Source organism: Sturnira hondurensis, unplaced genomic scaffold (assembly GCF_014824575.4).
Source record: "Sturnira hondurensis isolate 20B ecotype Veracruz unplaced genomic scaffold, ASM1482457v3 Scaffold0022179, whole genome shotgun sequence".
NCBI lineage: Eukaryota > Metazoa > Chordata > Mammalia > Chiroptera > Phyllostomidae > Sturnira > Sturnira hondurensis.
In genome coordinates this window covers 1,310,211-1,328,131 of record NW_028094810.1, presented here as the reverse complement: position 1 = coordinate 1,328,131, position 17,921 = coordinate 1,310,211, and the positions used below count along the sequence as shown (strand labels likewise).

Below are 17,921 nucleotides of genomic sequence, written 5' to 3'. Positions count from 1 at the left end.
GAACCGGAAATAGAAGTGGCGTTCAGCTCCCCTTAGGGCGCGTGGCTCCACTGCTGGCCGAGGGGCTCGCCCATGAGTTGCGGAGGCCCTGCTCTCCACTATGGGCCGCCGGAGGGCAGCGCGCGGGCCAGGGGCCGGCCACACTCGGCGTCCCGGGGGCCGATCTCTGGAAGCGTTTGCAGAGGAGGTGGGCGCCGCGCTGTGCGGTGAGTGGGGAGTGATCCGATGGCGAGGGCGGGGCTAGGGTTGAAGGCCCGGGGTCCGCCGGCTGCCTGCCGCCTGACGCCGGTCCCATTCTCTGCCCGGCTCAGCGTCCGTGAAGCTGGAAACGGCCGAGGACTTGGACGGCCCGAGCTCGGTGCGGCTGCCTTGCACGCTGGCCATGTGGGAGCTAGGCCACTGTGACCCCCGGCGCTGCACTGGCCGCAAGCTGGCCCGCCTAGGCCTAGTGCGTTGCCTGCGCCTTGGCCACAGGTTCGGCGGCCTAGTGCTCAGCCCCATGGGCTCCCAGTACGTGTCCCCGGCTGACAGGTAAGCGCAGGAGGCCGGGGGAGGGGGTGGGAATGGCCGGTGTGCCTGTGTGGATTCTCATCCTAATAAGCCCCGACTCTGGCACATCATTCCTTTCAGGACCCATCTTTTTATACCTATTGCACAGGTGGCAAACACAAGGCCCTCGGGCAGAATCCAGCCCTCCACCTTGTTTCTTCTACCCGCGGCAGCGCTGGGCTCCCGCTTAACTGTTAAGGGTAGTTACAGTCCTAAAATTACATTTGGCCCTTTGAAGATAATCGCTAGGCTCATGTGCCCCCCCCACCGTGAAAATGAGTTTGACAACCCTGCAGGGGGCCTATAATCTAGCACAGAGCCCAGAATATATTAGATCTCAAATAAACAGTCACGTGAATAAGTGAATCTGTTCCAGTTACTTAGCTGCTTCAAAGCTTGGCCTATATGGGCCCTCAGGGGTTATTTGAGGCAGAGGAATGATGTTCTTGTATCCCTAGTGAGGCTAGTCTCCAGGGACATACCTGTTCTAGGGCTATCACCAAGGTGGTTTTGGCCCCCAGAACCCTTTGCTGCCCTTGGCAGGCAGCTGGTGGCTCAATCGGGGGTAGCTGTCATCGACTGCTCCTGGGCCAGACTGGAGGAGACACCGTTTGGGAAGATGCGGGGGAGCCACTTCCGGCTGCTGCCCCATCTGGTGGCGGCCAACCCTGTGAACTACGGCCGGCCCTGCAAACTGTCCTGTGTAGAAGCTTTTGCAGCCGCCTTCTGCATTCTGGGTGAGTGTGGGGGCAGCACGGAGGCCTGGCTGTGGGCCCGGCAGTGTGTTTTCTGCTGGCAAGTCCCAGGAGAAACGAGGGTGTGCGTGGAAGTGGTTGAGATGGACAGGCCAGGGTTTCTATTCCAGCTCCCACTTAAAAATCCTCACTCCATGGATGGCAAAATGGATAGCTGGCCTGCAAGCACTCCTGTTTGGCCTTGTTATCATGGCACCACTGCCTTGAGAGCCCTCCATCAACCTTCAACTCATCCTCAGAGATTTTATGGTCCCAATGGGCAGTAGAGGTCCCGATGGGCAGCCCCATGAGACACGGGCTTCGGCGTCAGCCATGGGCTGTCTGCATTATAAGGTGGTGTCTGGCAGGGACTTTTTAGAGTCTGGGACAGCATTGAGTATGTGGGGGACACACTTAGGATTGTAAAAGGATGAATGATGTTCTTGGGTTTCCTGTTTCTGTGGCATCAGGCTTCTCAGACCTTGCTGTCATTTTGCTGCGGAAGTTCAAGTGGGGTAAGGCCTTCCTAGACCTGAACCGTCAGCTCCTAGACAAGTATGCAGCCTGCTGCGGCCCAGAGGAGGTGCTGCAGGCAGAGCAGGAGTTCCTGGCCCATGCCAAGGAGTGCCCCGAGGAGGAGATCGGTGAGGCTGGGCATGGACCTGAGCCCCCCGGGTGGGAGCTGGGGTCCTCCATGCCTGCTGCCTCCTGAGAAGCTCCAGGAGTAGAAGGCTAGGTTCTGCTCAAAGCTCATCTACATGTCACTGTTCTCTCTGCTCTTTCCATTCAGACCCCTTTGACGTGGATTCTGGAAGAGAGTTTGCCAACCCCAACAGGCCTATGGCTGGCACCCAGTAGGTCCTCAGGCTTCCCAGTTTTGTGGCAGCTCACATCTAGGGCTGGCCTCTGCCTCTGGCCTCAGCCCCTCCTACTGTGGGGTGGGGAGGAGATGGTGGTTTTGACTGTGGGAAAGGGGGTGCGGACGTCTCACTGAGAAGTTTTGGTTTTGAGAACACAAGGAATAAGAGGCATTTATACTCAGTCTGGGGGCTTTTGTGGGTCAGTGTACCAGGGAAGGATTGCCTCAGACGAGCCACGAATGATACATTCAGTGAACAGACCTCTCTTTCCAGGCTACCCAGAGAGAGTGGCGACAGTGACAGTGAGGAAGAGCCTGAGGAACTTGAGCCTGAAGCCGAGGGTGGAGGAGGCAGCAGCGACAGTAGCCCAGAAGAGGAGAAGAGACTGGAGCCGGAGTTAGAGGCCAGGGCCCCCACCAAGGTTTGGAAAGGAATCAAGAAACGGCAGAGAGACTGAAGGTTGCACACATGTATTTTTTGAGGCAGAGTGATGAAGACGTCTAGAGACTGCGGTGGGGTTGGTAGGAACAGAGAGGCCTGGTGGCCTGGGCCCATTACATCTGCGAGCAGCCCTGGACTCTGTCAGGTTCTCTCCCACAGCTCCTGTTATAGGCTTCACCTGGGTCCTGCCTCAGAATGCCCAATGAAGCTGCAGGCATGGAGACTGTGTGAGCCTCTGTTTCTTTGTACTTGGCCTGGGCACGTGGGAGACTGTCAGCCTCTAGTGAGGCAGACCCTTCCTGGAAAGATCTGGGCCATGGGGATGGTGGGCCATGGAGCAGGTCTTTGTGTGGGTACGAACAGATACATGCAAGGAGAAGCCAGGCAGGTGACCAGTCAGCATGGAGCTGACCCAGCAGCCTCAGAGTGACCCCAGGGACCCTCTCCTGGGCCTAGGATCCAGGCGGGGGGCAGAGACCTATGATACTTTAAGCAAACCTCTCCTCCCCGTGGATTCTGTGGTGGAGGGCTCTAGAGCTCAGAGAGGGCGAGCGCACTGGCTGCCCACTTTCTCCCTCTGCCTGGAGCCCTGGGCACTGCTTCTCTCTGTGGTTTGGGTGGTTCTGACTCAAACCCTGGTCCTCCTGCCTCTCAGCCTGTTGAGGTCCTCTTGCTGTAGATGGCTCTGCCATGGCACTAGAGACATTGGGGGTGGACCATTCTTAGTTGGGGAGAGGGTCCTGTCTGGCTTATTGCAGGATGTTAAGCAGCATCCCTGAACTTTCTCCACTGGTACCAGGGGCACCTCCTTCAACCCACAAGTGTGACCACCAAAAGTGTCTCCATATACGGCTTAATGTCCCTGGGGGGCAAAGCCCCCACTAAGAACCCTGTTCTAAGAGGAGCGCCTGCCCGTCCTGGGGCTGTGGAACCCCCAAGGGTCAGGTGGGGAAACTGACCTGGTGGCCAGGCTCCTCCGCTCCACGTCCAGGCCCTGCTGACCTGGCTGCCTAGATGCAGGGTTCAGGGTGCTTTCTGGGTACAAGGAGTTCACAGCACACACCACATGGACACGCCAGGGCGGACGGGAGCCCGAAAGCCCAGCCACAGCGCAGATGCCTCACAGCAGGGGAGGGGGTGACACAAGTCCTGACATACCAAGTTGACCACAGGCTGAGATGACACTATGGGGACTTGGGGAGTTTCTGGGGCTGACAGGTGCAGGGGGTTCATGGGTCTGCCTCCATGAATTTCTCCAATTCCCGGAGTCTCTTGACAAACTCCTGGGCTTCCCTGTTGGTGCGACCCTCCAGCATCCTCAGTGTGGACCTCACTGCAGGCAGGAGGGCGGGAGCAGTGTCAGGCCCTGCCAGCCCTTAGACCCAACACCAGCCCGGACTCTCACTCACCCTGGGCTCTGGGCCGGCGTAGGTGCAGGGTGATGGGCTGTCCAACCCTCGTGCTACCCCCAACTTGCGGTCGCACAATGCCACCAATGCTGCCCAAGCCAAGGGCTGCCTCCCCTTCAAAGTCATTGGTAGACAGCCAGTCGTGGTCCATGACCGTGAACAGCACACAGGCACCAGGGCGGCGGCACACCTCTGCTGGCACGGAACTGCAAGCAGAGGGCAGTCACCTAAAGCCCTGTTCCCTATTCGGCGTGGCGTTGGGCGTGTGGGGGCAACACTCACAAGTAGAAGAGTTCGTCGTACACCGGGTGCAGCGTACGGCTTTTGACCTGGGTCCTCTGGCTGTGGACCAGCGGGAAGAGATGTGGCGGGCCCAGCTCCACAATTACGAAGGGGTCGCTCAGGCCTGGGGGGCAGGGATGTGAGCAGACTGCCACCATCCCACTGGCTTGTCCCCACCTGCCCATGCCTCTGCCCCTCACCATTGGTGTCCAGGGGGAGCAGGTCAGCAGCGTGCAGTACCTCCACCACCAGCCGCTGCTCGGCCGCCTCATAGTAGCAGCGAACACTCAGGCGTCCATACCGGTTCTGCCCCAGGGACCTCTGCAAAAAGGCCCTTGGGCCAGTGAGCCCAGCTCAAGGGCCCTGGGGCAGAGCAGTGTGCCCACACCAGGACTGCAGACCTGCTTGAGTTTGTCCAGGTAATACTGCTCGATGCACTCTCGAGTAGAGCACTTGTGCAGACGCAGCTCCTCCTCCAACTTCTGCAGGGGGAGGGGGAAGAAGGTGGCTGCCGACTGCCCCAGCCTGCAGGCTCTTGAAGGTACAGGCTACTGCAGGGCAGTGGCCCAGGACTAGGCCTTACCTTGTAGCTTCCGTCCTTCAGGTTCTCCAGGGACAGACCCTGTCCTTCCGCATGGAAGAAAGTGACCAGGGCCTAGATCGGCAAGAAGGAAGAGGAGTCAGATTGTGTCGTGTGCTGGTGGCAATGAGCTGAGACAGGTGCAGCCTTGAGTCTGAGTAGCACTGGGATCTCGGGAGCCCAGGGAAAGAGCCACTTGTCACGCTGAGGGGAGCAGCAGAAGCCCCCAAGAAGTTTGGGAAAACTCTGATGCCTGAGGCCAGACGGCTGTTTTAACGGGTAGCCCAGGTGCTGCCGGTCCAAGTGGGCAGGTGGGCAGGCAGGGAGGAAATGCTGGCCTGGGGCTTCCAGAGGAGGGAGTACTGTCCAAAGTGGGCAAACCAGGTGTCCCAGCGTGGGGGCAGCAGCCTTGTCCCCTGCAGCCCAGCAAGGGAAGGGGCCCTCCACGAGGTCCTACCTCCAGTGTGAAGTGGAAGCGGCTGCAGAAGTCGGCAGAGACATCAACATTGGTGCCCAGAGCCTGCAGAATGGCCTGCAGGAGCAGCTCCCAGAGGGCCTCCAGCACCCTGCAGGGATACAGAGTCTGTGACTGGAGCCTGGTCTGCCCTACTCCACCCGGTCAAGGCCATACCTGTTCAGGTTCTCCTTCACCAGCAAGGCTTTCAGCAGGGCCAGCTTCTCATCCAGGTATTTCATGAGAGGGGCCACAGCCTGTGGGGAGGGTCCTCAGGGTCAGGCCGCACCTGGTCCCACTTGTGCACAGACTTCCCACCAGGCCGAGCCCTCAGCTGGCCAAGCACTCACCTCATCGTTCTGGATGGAGTCAGGTGAGAGGCTGATGTGCTGCACGTACTTTCTGATGTCACCCACCATCTGAGGGAGGGTGGTGCTCAGCACTGAGAGCAGTGGTGGTGCGGAGCAGGGAGTCAGGCCCCTACCCCACCTTCCTTGCCCACCTTGGAGGTCAGGTGCGCAGTCACGGTGCAGGCCTCCCGCTCCAGGTCCTCATCCAGGGTCTGTGTGCAGCTGAGCACTGTGCGTGGGAGCCCTCCAGGGAGCCCCGAGGCCCCTTCTGACCATGCCAGGCCTCGAAGTGCCTGGCCAACAGCCCTGCGCAGGAGCTCCACATTGTTGAGGACCACGCAGAGCTGGAGAGAGGTGCCAGACGGGGGGCGAGGCAGTGTTCCTGTGTTCATGTGCTGGCTCCACCTAGCCACCTGCCCCCAGCCACCTGCCCGCCAGACCACTCACTGGTTCACTCACTGCCTCTCCTGAGGCCCTGGGTCGAGTGTCCACCTCCTTCCGCAGCAGCTCAGTGTAGAAGACAGCGACCTCGCACAGGTCCTGGTAGGACATGGGGGCTTGCTGTGGGCCGCCTCCCCTGGCCTGCTGCCCCTCTGCGCCCTGACTTATTCTCGGGCTGTGCTTCCCACCTGGCTAAGCTGGGTGCCCAACACCTGGGCCTGGGCAGGGTCTGGCCATGCCAGGTAGGCCCACAGCTCCTGGATGTGGCTGAAACAGAGGCTTGCAGTGGCTGCAGAGCTGCTGTGCTTGGAGGAGTTGTCCACAGGCTCCAACTGGGAGGAAGAAGAGGCCTGGGTCGGGGGCGGCACCTGGGATAGGTCCCAGTACCCTTGGACTGGGCGCTTACTCACTGTGTCAACATCAACGGCTCCCTGAAGCCTCCATTTGGCCTGGTCCCTCAGCACCTGCAGCCAAAGCTTCACAGCAGGTAGGAATGGGACGTGGATGCCGGCCAGGGCCAGGGAGCGGCTGTCCCTGTGGCAGGAAGCTAGTCAAAGCAGGCCCAGCTGAGACAGCCTGAGCTAGCATGGCCCAGGGTCCCCGGCCTAAGAGCACCCAGGAGAGCCTCCAGCACAAGGCTCTTGGGCTCTTGTCCCAGAACCTTCCTGGAGGAAGCTAGGAAACACGTCGGGGAGGACAACAGGTGAGGGAGGGGAAGGAGGGGATAGATGGGTTGGGTAGGGGGACAGGTGGGAGGAGGGGGACAGATGCAGGAAGGGCGCATGTGGGAGAGGGGACAGGTGGAGGAGGGAGGAGGAGGGAGGTGCGATAGGACACCCACCGGCCCAGGATACCGCTCCAAAAGCGCTGGATGTCTGCCAGGGACAGGTAGAGCTCAAAGAGCTGTGAGGCCACCTCGAGGGTCATTCTGAGGCTCAGCTCCTCCGTCAGTACCCACACCTCCTCAGCTACCTGCCCAGAAAGGTAGAGTCAGGCTGCCAGCAACAAGGAAACCTAGGCCTCCTCCCAGCTGGAAACCTCTCCCCACCCCCACTGCCTCACCAGCCGCTCAAGCTGCCGGAAGGTGAGAGTGAAGAAGTCGATCTTGATGATGCTGCAAAGAACACATCTCAGACACCTGCTCACCCCTGTCCCCTGGCAGCACTTGGGGCTGGGTGCGGGGGCAGCAGGAAGAGTTCTGAGTGCCACCTGTGGAAGAGGCTGGCATAGATGCTGTAGCAGGACTGCAGGTCCTCATAGATGGCATCGACCAGCTCGACCAGCCCAGCAAGTCGCTGCAGCCCTGGCTGCAAGGAAGCACCGGTCACACCCATCTTTTGGCCTGCACCCACCACCTCTACCCGCCTGATGGTCATGTCCTCTCTGAGCTGTACCTGCTCTCGAGGACTCTTAGCATCCAGGAGCCTGTCATACCACTCACGGTTGCCTCTCTGCAAGGGAAACCATCAAGGCAGTGTGGGTGGGTGGAAGGGAAGAAGGGCAAGGGTCTGGACTACAGCAAGTCCAGGGCTGGTGGGCGGGGCAGGGACTGCCAGACACACTTTCAGGGCAGCAGCGATGTCCATGTTTAGCTCGGTCTCAAAGGGGCAGACTTCAAAGGAAGGCCGGAAGAGCTGCAGCTTGTCCAGGCACCTAGGTGAGAGCCACAGCTGACTGCTGGCTGCCCTGCTGGGTCTCCTACCGCACCTTGTGCCGGCGGCTATACCCACTTCAGCAGCAGCTCCAGGCGGTGTATGGCTGTGCTGTTGGTGGCAGGGAAGTAATCCCGGAGCTGGCGCAGTAGCCGCAGCGCGAACTCAGAGAAGGCAGAGAAGCTGTCAGCCAGGCTCTCCTCCTGAGGGTACAGGGCCCTTCATAGCTGACCTCAGGCCCTCCCCCCCCCCCCAGACGGGGCCAGCAGGTCAGCAAAGGTCTGCCCTGAGGAGCAGCTTCCAACCCCACCGACCTCTTCCTTCTGGCCTTTCCAACCTCAGCCTCCATAGCTCCCCCTGGCAGCACAGATGGCCTCACCTTTATACCACCTGCTGTCCTCCCTGCCCTGTCTCTGCAGTGCCCACTCTGCTTACCAGCAGAAGTGCATGACCTTCCTTCCCATCTCTAATGACGGTATTGCCTACCACTTGCTTTCTCCTACATCATGCAGTTTGTTTGTTTCCAACCTCCTACTGCCCTCGTGGGATGTGAACCCAACAAAGAGAGGACTCTGCACCTCACTACCTGCCCCAGCCCGAGCAGGCCCACAGCACGCCCTCCAGGAACATTTTCAGGCCACACAGTGAAGCCCACCTGCTCCTGAGGCAGCGAGGCCGCCTCCTCCCAGTGCGCTTGCATGTCCTCCAGAAGGCCCAGCAGGTAGCCATAGTCCAGCGTACAGGTCTGATGGTGGCGGCTGCTGACCTGCCAGTGTCTGTGGGGGCCCAGCCCAGAGCTAGGGCAGCGACGTCGGAACCCAGCGGACCCCAAAGCGCCCCGCCCACAAATGGGGAATGCCCCTTCTTATGCTCCACCCACTAACTGCCACCACCCCGCCGTTCGCCATCAGTCCTCCTGACTCACAGCACCGCCAGTTGCAGCGCAGACAAGTTGCTTTGCGCTCCGTGCAGGCACAGCAAGGTGGCTGCAGGCCCGCTGAGCTCGCCTCTCCAGCTGCTCGAGTTCGGCTGGGGGAGGGGCTGGGTGTAGGTGGTGGTAGGAGACTCCCACCCCTCCTGCTCCTGATCCCCACCGCCTGCCTTCCACACGTGGCCTCCAGCTGCCCCAGGGTCCCCAGGGCGCCTCTACCTGGTCAGGTCGGTGCTCGAACTGCAGCAGACGGCTGAGCAGCAGCAAGTAGGACAGGAAGCCTGACCGTCCGCGCTGGCTCATGCCCGTGTCCCTCTGGAAGGCAGAGCCGGTCCTTACCAAGTCCCAGAACTATGGACTGGGGTGCAGGACAGAAGTCCCCACAATCCCTCTCGGGCTCCCCACCTGCGTGGTGATCAGCTTGAGCACCAGCTGGCAGTCTCCCTGCACGCGAGAGGCGCTGGAACGTGGTTCCAGCTTGAACCATCGGTCCTCGCCAGCCACTGGCACCTCCTGTCGGAATGGGGTTCAGACTGGCGATTCCTATCTCCTTTTCTCCCACATCGACGCTGTGGGACTGTGGGGAGGACACAGGCCTCCGCAATTCCCATTGGACTGGGGCGACTAGCACAGACAGAGTGAGCGTTCAGGGATGCTGGACAGAGATACATGCCCCAGGAGGCTGTTCTTCCCCTTCTCAGCAAGGGTCTCCCCCAGCCCATGAAGGATGGCAGACTTTGGGGGGATTACGGGACACAGCCACTGGCAGTATCCCAGAAAGGTGAGGCACCCGCAAGCAGGTGTTGTGTGAGTGAAGCCACTGAGCCCACTCACCCAGATGGGTATGTTGAGGCAGCCTAAGAAGTCGTCAGTGTGGTCCTCTGGGGGCCCAGCTCTTCCGTTTGTGCGGGCTGACTTGACAATCTGCTTGAAGTACCTGGGCACAGCAGGGTGGGTGTCACACCTATGATTCCCCACCCCGGGAGCAACCATCACTGGGTGGCACAGGGTCCCACCTACTGTACCTGCTCATGCCCTTCAGGCCGATGACTTCATTCAGCTTCCTGCATGCTTCCACCAGGGACACATCATCGTCATGGTCCCTGGGTGGTGGGAAGCACCTGGCTTGTCTGGAGCCAAGCCTGGCTCCACATGCCCCCTCCCACTACCCTCAGACCGGAGGTGCCCACACCCCCTATACCAGATGTCCAGATGCAGCTGGTCTGTGCGGACATCCTCAATCTCACTACAACGAAAACGGAGAGGTACCCATGAGGGTCTGAGGTGATCCTCTGCCCAGAGCTGGGGCAGAGACAATTCCAGGAGCCACAGGAGGGGTCCATGACAGGCTGTGTGGCCATGGGGACGTGAGACCTCTCTCTCATCCTTAGTTTTCTCTTCTGGGAAGTGGGCTTATGATCAGTCCCCTTGGTTCTCTAGGGCAGGTGCTGACTGAGACCACATACAGCTGTGACCCTCCGGTCACAGCCACCTGCATGCATCCCCAGGACTGGCTCTGGCGCGGCCCGACCATCCTGCTGGGCGAGGGGCCTTACAAGAGGAAGTGCTCCTTCCAGACAGGGTTGAGGGTGCTGCTCTTGACCTCAGTGACCTGGACGCACTTAGCTGGCAGCGGACTGCCACGCTTGGCACCCTTGCGGAAGCTGAAGCGCTGCTGCTTGTGTGGGCCTGGCTCCCGCGGGGTATCTGAGGCCGGCAGGATGCCCAGCATGCAGTACGGGTCACTGAAACCTGGGACACAGCAAGTGCTTCAGCCCCCGACTCCAGGGGCCTCAGTCCTCAGTCCTCCCTCCATGATCCCCAGGTCTGGGTGCGGCTAACATCCCAGCCGGTCCTCACCATTGGGGTCTTTGGCCAGCAGGTTCTTGGCACGCATGACGGACACTTTCAGAGCATATGTGGGGGCCTGTGGGCAGAGAGGTGCTGAGGGGCCTCTAGGAGTTTAGTGTGAACGTAACAGGGCCCTTTCCCACGCCCCCTCCCAAGTCCCTGATCCCTGAACATGGGCACTGTGGCTGGTCAGCTCTGCACAAGCAGGTGGCAGCCTCACCTTGGCTTTCTTTGCACGCTCAATGGCCTCTGCATGCTGCTCGGGGCTGGTGCCGAACACCTGGAGAGGGCAGGCAGGTGTGAGGGCCCAGGTGACCCCCAGAGTTGGGCTAGTCATCACCCTGGGGACCTCAGGCATGGCCCCAGCCAGGGACGCCTGACTGCAAATATCATGGGTCGGGGAGCACACACAGGTGAGGGTGCAAGATGTGTCTACCCTTCTTCCTACCCTCCTGTGTGTCTGTCCGTCCTTCTGGGTGGGCCTGTCAGACTAGACACACGTGTGTGTGTTGTATGCAGGGGTACATCTGTGTATGTTGTTCAGGTGACAGTGAGGTCAGCGGATGGGGGAGGGAGTTAGGGGTGGGCAGCGATCCTTCTAGGAGCACGGCAAGCAGGGCTGATGGGGCTCACCTGCTGTAGGTAGCTCAGCAGGGCCTCCTGGTTGTCTACCAGGTCAGGGCCCATGGTCCCCGCACGATAAAGGATGGTGTACAAGGCTTCTTCATAGAGCATCTCTACCTGTGGGTGGTGTGGGGAGCACGCCCTGAGTTCCTTGCCACCATACCATTGTCTCCCCTCAGGCTCCTGCAGTGCACCCCAAGTCCAGGCCTCAGCCCTCAGCAGCCCCTGTCACCGGCAGAGCCCACTCCCTGCCTCAGTGCCTTTGCACCTACACAGCCCTCCACTCAGGGCCCCTACGCATCCCTCACCTCGGCTCCCTACTTGCTCCCGTGGGGAGGCCCAGTCACCACCCAAGCTACCTTCACTGTCCACCAATTCCCGGACTCTGAGCCTGGCACGCAGTAGGTGCTTGCAGCCCCAGCCTCGGGTTGGAGCCCCATCTGTCTTACCTCCTCCTGGGTCAGTGCTCTCAGGCCGCGGTTGGGGTCTATGGGCTCAGGGGGGGCTGGTGAGCTGCTGCGCAACAGGACCTAAAAGGGGAGAGCTTGGATGAGGGTCTCTGACAGTGAGGATCCTATGGCTGGCTGGGTAGGGGTGGCCACAGGAGTGAGAAGGAGTGAGTGGCAGGGGTGGAGGCTGGACGCGGAGGGGGCATGTGAGGAAGCCTGGCATAGGGCACCCCATGCTACACAGCAGTACCCATGCTCACCTCAGGGCATGGCAGGCCCCGTCTGCCTTCCCCCTTCTTCAGGATGAGGCGCATCTGGGTGAAGAACTCCACGCCATCCCCCGGTTTCCTGTCGAGAAAGGGTGGGCTTGGGGTCAGTAGACCCTCCCCAAAGCTCCGGGCTCACAGCACATGTGTCCCAGCTCAGGACCATCCACCAGCCCTCATGACCCAAGCCACGCCTCAGGGCACAGTGTGATGTCCACAGGGCACTCCATAGCCTTGGGTTCAGTCCCTCCTAGGCTCCCTTTGGGTCATGGGGCACCCACCAGGCCCCCGTGGTGGGCTCCTGCAGATCAGTGTTGGTGCTCCCCGGCTCCTCCTCAGTCCTCCGGCGGAAGGATGGGCAGACCTGCACCTGCCTGAGCACACTGCTCTTGATCTCCAGCAAGGTGGACATGGTGGCTGACCTGCAGGCAGAGATGGCGTGGGTTCCAGTCGTCTGCTTCTTCATCACTTCAGCATTGCAATTCAGTCCCCGATATGCATGTTACATGCCGTGTTGAACAACTACTGAATGAACCGTAAACCAACAACAGCCACGAACCTGGGAAGAGCCTGCTGCAGGAGGAGGCCCCCCCTACCCCCGCCAGGAGAGCAATGGCTGGCACCATCATGGCCACCAGAGGCAGGGCTTTGGGAAGTCAGAGGCCCTGGACCATGCCCCTGACCCTGGACTCTGTAGGCACCCAGGGAGCCATGAGGACTCTTGTCAAGTCACCTGTTCTCTCTAAGTCCTCAGTTTGGGAAGAAGGATACTGTCATCTTCACTTGACGGTATCCCAATCTGCAAAATGGGAAACTCCTGGAGGGTGGCTCTGGGGATGGGACAAGGCTAAGGAATGGTGAGGTGCCCTGCAAAGCCCGTGCCCCTGTTCCTGTGTGGCCAGGATGCACAGGAGGGGTCCCAGGAGTTTTCACCCATCAAGCACGGCAGGGCCAGTGCCCCATCCTTACCGTTTGGACTGCTGCCCAATGCAGACCCTGTTCCCTGCAATCACTGGGAATGATAGCGTGGGGCAGGTCCTGGTCCTTCTGGAAGGTGTGAGGTATGGGGCCACAGCCCCTTCTCCCTGTGATGTCCTGCCCCAACTGCCCCATGTTGGAATGGCAACAGACACCATGCCGTGGAACAGCCTGGTGCCACAAGCTAGCACAGGAAGGGCCCCCAACCAAGACAGGAATGGAGCCTGGGCCCCACAGCCCCTGCCCACGCCCTTTCAAGCCAGTTCAGTCTTGGTCATTCTGCTCTGTGTGGCCAGAACCTGTGTGGCAGACAGGGCTCGGACTGAACAAATCTGCAGGCCTGGGAGGGTTTGGAGACAGTGACCCCAGCAGCAGCAGGCACCTCTGTCCACCTTCTGTCTGGGTGGCAGGGCCGGGCTTCCTCTGAGAAGCCTCACTGCTTCTGCTCATTGCTGCCACTAGGCTCTCTTGCCCAGCCTGCCTGCGGCCGGGGAGTAGGCCTGGCTTGAGGTGACACGAGCACGTCTCCTCCAGGAAGCTCGGTGTTCTCTGCAGACCTCAGGAGGAAGGGTGGGATGAGAGCTACGTCACTGCTGCCCCTCATCCTTCGGGACCACCCCTTCCACTGCACTGCCCAGACAGACAACTGCCTCTCCCTGGTTGTGCACCAGCGGGCCCTGTGCCCCCCTCACACTCCAGGCTGTTCCCCTTGCTCCCCCTGAAAACTATCACGGCAAAGTGCAGACCCTCTGCCAGGACACCTCTGCTTGCTCGGTGCACACCCCTCGCTCTCTGCCGAGGCTTGCTGGCCTCTGGTGCAGAGAACACAGCTTGCTGCCCTTGGAGCAGCACGGGGCCCCCCTTCCTGGCTGATGGGAACTTATCCACAGATTGAGGGTGCCTCCAGGCCAGGCACATCTGCCTGGGCAGGGGCTACGGCCATTTTCACTTGGCAAAATAAGACATGGGGACTCAGGCAGATGGATCTACTAGCCCAGGCCTCACGGGCAGTTAATGGCAGGAGTGCCCGATGAGACCGCTCTGCCCTGTGGGCCCAGGCCATCCTCCCTGGGTGGGGCTACTGCTCAGGAATCATGCCCACATATGCACAGCCCCCCAAGCATCTGCTGCCTGTTCCCTGGAATCTTAAGTCCTGCCAAGAGAGCTGGGGCCAGTGCACACCTAGCACCGGCTGGGGCCTAAACTGACTTGGTTGACCAGGCCAGGTTCCTGCTCCCGCTGTGTCTGTCCGTCTGTCTCCCGGTGGTCCAGGGCTGCTGTTCCCGGGTTATATCCCCCACCAGCTCAGGCCCTCCATCTCCAGACAGGAGAGGCAAGCAGCCTGTCTCCCTATAGTTACCAGAAATGCGGCCCCACCTCTTTCATACCTCTCAGTGCCTGCCGCTGGGCGCCTCCCCCCAAAGATGGGGCCTCTGCAGCCTGGGCGCACACTTCCAGAAGCTGTGGCCTGACAGCCAACTGTGAGGTCCCCAGGGCTGGGCCTCACAGACCCCCCCTCTCTCTAGCTGAGATGGGGGGGCTGCTCCCACGGCAGCCCCCAAAGCCAAGAGAGCAGCCACTGCTTGAGCTGTTGCCAGGGCAACCGCCAGTGGCTGTGTCTGCCTGCGACAGGGGCTACAGGGGCTCTACATCTCAGAGACAAATGTGACGCAGGAGCCCAGTGCCCTGAGCTGCAGGGACAGAGAACAAAATGCGCAAGTTGGGGGAGGCAGCCTCCCTGAATTTTCCACTCAACAGCTCACCTGATAGAGCTCAGCCCTGGAGAGGGGTGCTGCTCTGTTCCCCTCATGGGGAGGAGGAAACTGAGGCCCGGGCTTAGGACACTGCCCAAGGCCACGGAGCCAGCAGGTGGTCCGAGGTGGAGACCAGGTCTCCCTGGTTCCTGTGTCCAAGCACTGAGCTCCTGCCATGTCCTGAGTCCTGGGGTCCAGTGGACCAGCCTGCTTCCCTACTCCCTCAGCCCACTGCCAAGATGGCGGCAACGGTGGTGTTTGTGCGCAGGTGTTTGGGCTGATGGCTCATTTTGAGTGCTCGGAAACTCCGTGGGTTCCCCTGGGAATCCTGTGCTGCCTGGGCAGCTGATGGCCTCATGGCACCCAACAGCCTTGGCCCTGGGAGCCAGCCAGCATGTCACTCTGAGCTGTCATCAATAGTGGGCCTGTGGCCATCCCTCCAGGAAGCTCTCACGGGCTGCCAGGGCCCCTCAGCTCACATGGGGCAGGAGCAAACCAGCCCAGGGCTACAGGGGCCCTCCCTCTGTGTGCTGGGCCCCCTGGGGCTCCTTCCTGAGCTGTCCAACCCTCCTGGGCCAGGGCAGCAACACAGAACATCCTTGCTAGTGCCCTGTCACCAGGACCAGAATCACAGCCCCCATCGGTCCAACAAGTAAATGGAGGCTGGCCATGCTGGTTCTGCCCACCAGCCAAAATGGTCAGGTTGGCCTTGTCCTCTGGCTGTCCCCAAGGCCCAGGTTGAAAGGGAAATGACAACACTGCAAAATGGATATCCCATTGCACAGCCCAGGACTGGGGTGGCTTGCAGAGCCAGGATTAGAACCCAGGGGTCTAGGCCAGGCTCTTTCCCACTAGCCCCTTGGGTGGTTCTGAGGCAGGTGATCTGGGGCAGCTGAGCTGAACCAAAGAGCCAGATGAGTCTCCCTAGTCAGTGTCCCCGGTGGCCAGCAGGGCACCCTTGGAGGTAACACACACCTTCTTACTGAAATTAGGTCCTTGGCAACTTGGGGGTGGGGGCCCACAGATGCTGCCAGGGGGCGGGGCAGGATATCTTGCCTAACATGCTAGTTCTTCATGCCTTCTTCTTGGTCTTTCCTTCCCAGCCTAGCCCTCACCTGGCCCCCACCTGGCTCTTCACTCCTTTTCGTTGATTTCTGGCTCCCATCTCTCCAAGGCCTCGCTGACTTCCCAGGCAGTGTGCTGCCCTGCACAACTTGGGGGCAATGCCCATCGCGAACCCCGCTCCCTGGGGAGGGACCCAGCAGTGTGAATTTTCCCCAACGCTGTCGATGTTCTTAGAGCTCCACGGAGGCTGAGACGAGCTGTAAAGGGTTATCTAGATGCTTCTGGGATGAACGCATGAAAAACAACTTAACCCCGGAAAGTTTGTTCTTCTCGGAGGCCCTCTCTTACCTGTCCTTACTCGCCTGTCTCCACCCCACGTTCCTCCCTCCACTGCTCTCACTGAGAGCCTCCCTCCTGCCCTTTCTTTGATGCTCCTGACAGGGCTCCCCATGGGAGCCGAGGCCTTCCAGCTCAGTAGGGGGCTTTCCCCCATTGGAGGAAGGGTGGTCCAAGAAGTTGGGAAGATGGTCAGGTAAGAATGGATTTTTCAACTACCCCTAGACCCCGAGGTAGGTGAAGGGGACAGGCGGGTCTTTCACTGACACGGATTTCAAGGAGGCTAGGGTCCTACGAGGACCACGCAGGCTAGGAGGGACCGCGTGCTGGGGGCATCTTCCTCCTGGCGGGTTGCCTGGAAACGCCGCAAAGCGTCTCCGGGGTCTTTGGCCCCAACCGCCCCCTCCCCCACTTCCCCACCCCGGTGTGACAGATTGACCCGCCCTCCCGGCCCCTGACCCCATCCTACTTCTGTGTTCCTAGGCCAGGGCGCCCAGGGCGCGGGTAGAAATGCCAGAGACCCGCTCCTCCAAGCAAGCACCAGCCTCAGTTTCCCCGGAGCTAGGGGCGTGTCTTTGTGGCCTCCCGCCGCCCTGGGCCTCAGTGGGGGCCTCTCGGTGTCCCTGGGGATGCGCACGGAGGAGCCAAAGGGGACGGCATCTCAGGCCCCTCCAGGTGGGCTGCAGCTAAGCTTCGACGGCACGAGACAGAGTCACAGCACTCACCGTGGGCTGGGCGCAGGCAGGGATGGGGTCCTGCAGGTGCCCGGCTCGCATCGACTGCGGGATGCTCTGGACAGCGACTGCTCGCAGCCTCACGCGCCCACTACTGAGCGCGGCTGGCCCACCGCGGCTGCAGCGGGAGCTGGGGGCGGGGGCGGGACCTCCCCTGCTCGCCCCGCCCCCGCTGCTGGTGGCCCGCCCCAAGCGCCCCCTCCTCTTCCTGTGAACCCCTGAGTCCCCCGACCCAGCGGGGCCGGGTGAGGGTCCCTGCGCCCCCAGTGCCAGGCCAGGGAGCTCCCTCCCCGGGGCTCGGGGGCGCTGGGCTGTCAATCAACCCACAGGTGGGTGCAGACCCGGGAGCAGGCTCCGCTCGGCGTCAGTACCCGCTCTCTAGGGCCCCAGGGAAGCTAGTAGAGTCCCTGAATCCCAGCAAGCTCGACTAGCCCGCAGCTCAGACAGGGCTGTGCAGTCCTCTCCTGAGTCGTCCTCCCAGCCCAGGGCTGTCCCCTGCGTCAACCAGGGGACTTCGCCGTCACGGGCCTAAGGGCTCCCTCTTCTCAGAGGGGAGAGGCACACGCGGGGCCTCTCACGCGGGTGCAGCGGTCACCAACCCAGGATGCCCCATGACAACGCCGACTACCTGCTGGCGCGATCGTGCTCATGATCCCGATGAAGCCCCGACACCCCAGGCTGGCCACGGGCCTGGTCGCGCAGCCTGCCGAGCCCTAGGGCCTGAGCTGGACCCAGCCCAGGCATTTCCCAGCCCACTTTCAGTGTCCTTTCTGGGCTCCTCACTTCAAGTGCACCCGCAGCATTCTGAAGCTTGATCGTGGTCACCTAGAGAGCCTGTTGACACAGACTGCTGGGCCGTTCAAACCCACTGATTCCAAAAGCCTGGGTCGGGGCAGACAGCTGCATTTCTGAAAAGCTCCAGATGCTGCTGGGCCTCCAGGGACTGCACTCGGAGAAGCGTGGGGACTGCGCAGAGGTTCTGTCCTGAGGTGCACAGGGTCCCGATCCCAGCCCTGCCTTTGGCCGAGCCCTCTGGACCCTCGGAGCCTCTTGTTCTTGGGGACCAGGCAGAGATTTGGAGTTCTCATCCCAAAGACAGAGAGACGAGTCTGGAGCCCTCTGCAGCTCAGGCCCAGAGGCAATGATGTTTCTCTCTGGGAAGCCAGGGGTCAGGGGAGCTG

The 17,921-nt window shown here is 61.0% G+C and overlaps 2 protein-coding genes across 3 annotated transcripts; one reads left to right on the top strand and one right to left on the bottom strand.

The window, feature by feature from the left end:
- The first annotated feature begins 8 nt into the window (after positions 1 to 8).
- TSR3 (TSR3 ribosome maturation factor) lies at positions 9 to 2,807 on the top strand. 2 transcript variants are annotated; one of them, XM_037034701.1, is made up of 6 exons: positions 9 to 206; positions 312 to 531; positions 1,093 to 1,286; positions 1,754 to 1,927; positions 2,074 to 2,137; positions 2,417 to 2,807. In XM_037034701.1, the coding sequence occupies exons 1-6, from the start codon at positions 101 to 103 to the stop codon at positions 2,598 to 2,600; spliced, it is 942 nt and encodes a 313-aa protein (XP_036890596.1). In that variant the 5' UTR covers positions 9 to 100; the 3' UTR covers positions 2,601 to 2,807. The 2 variants fall into 2 exon arrangements, with proteins under 2 accessions (XP_036890596.1, XP_036890595.1); XM_037034700.1 differs by having other exon boundaries at positions 9 to 209; positions 309 to 531.
- BAIAP3 (BAI1 associated protein 3) lies at positions 2,598 to 16,886 on the bottom strand. The gene is made up of 34 exons (XM_037034706.1): positions 16,732 to 16,886; positions 12,155 to 12,295; positions 11,868 to 11,955; positions 11,608 to 11,688; positions 11,168 to 11,275; positions 10,755 to 10,814; positions 10,544 to 10,610; positions 10,240 to 10,435; positions 9,885 to 9,929; positions 9,709 to 9,786; positions 9,518 to 9,620; positions 9,089 to 9,196; positions 8,903 to 8,998; positions 8,678 to 8,781; positions 8,408 to 8,528; positions 7,831 to 7,955; positions 7,663 to 7,753; positions 7,495 to 7,551; positions 7,310 to 7,407; positions 7,163 to 7,214; positions 6,942 to 7,072; positions 6,511 to 6,634; positions 6,289 to 6,432; positions 6,107 to 6,199; positions 5,812 to 6,003; positions 5,660 to 5,728; positions 5,487 to 5,566; positions 5,313 to 5,421; positions 4,859 to 4,930; positions 4,677 to 4,757; positions 4,476 to 4,596; positions 4,276 to 4,399; positions 3,994 to 4,199; positions 2,598 to 3,917 (listed from the first exon to the last, which is right to left on the bottom strand). Exons 2-34 carry the CDS (start codon positions 12,283 to 12,285, stop codon positions 3,814 to 3,816), a joined length of 3,459 nt encoding a protein of 1,152 aa, XP_036890601.1. The 5' UTR covers positions 12,286 to 12,295; positions 16,732 to 16,886; the 3' UTR covers positions 2,598 to 3,813.
- Positions 16,887 to 17,921: the final 1,035 nt, after the last annotated feature.

What these genes read in the sequence shown, in the direction of transcription:
- TSR3 (XM_037034700.1), top strand. Translation starts at nt 101, where the DNA reads ATGGGCCGCCGGAGGGCAGCGCGCGGGCCAGGGGCCGGCCACACTCGG. An exon ending in AGCCGCCTTCTGCATTCTGG is followed by an intron (nt 1,287 to 1,753) that starts GTGAGTGTGGGG and finishes CTGTGGCATCAG; the next exon opens with GCTTCTCAGACCTTGCTGTC. An exon ending in GTGCCCCGAGGAGGAGATCG is followed by an intron (nt 1,928 to 2,073) that starts GTGAGGCTGGGC and finishes CTTTCCATTCAG; the next exon opens with ACCCCTTTGACGTGGATTCT.
- BAIAP3 (XM_037034706.1), bottom strand. Translation starts at nt 12,285, where the DNA reads ATGTCCACCTTGCTGGAGATCAAGAGCAGTGTGCTCAGGCAGGTGCAG. An exon ending in TCCGGCAGCTTGAGCGGCTG is followed by an intron (nt 7,073 to 7,162) that starts GTGAGGCAGTGG and finishes CTTTCTGGGCAG; the next exon opens with GTAGCTGAGGAGGTGTGGGT. An exon ending in ACCTGGACAAACTCAAGCAG is followed by an intron (nt 4,597 to 4,676) that starts GTCTGCAGTCCT and finishes GCCTTTTTGCAG; the next exon opens with AGGTCCCTGGGGCAGAACCG.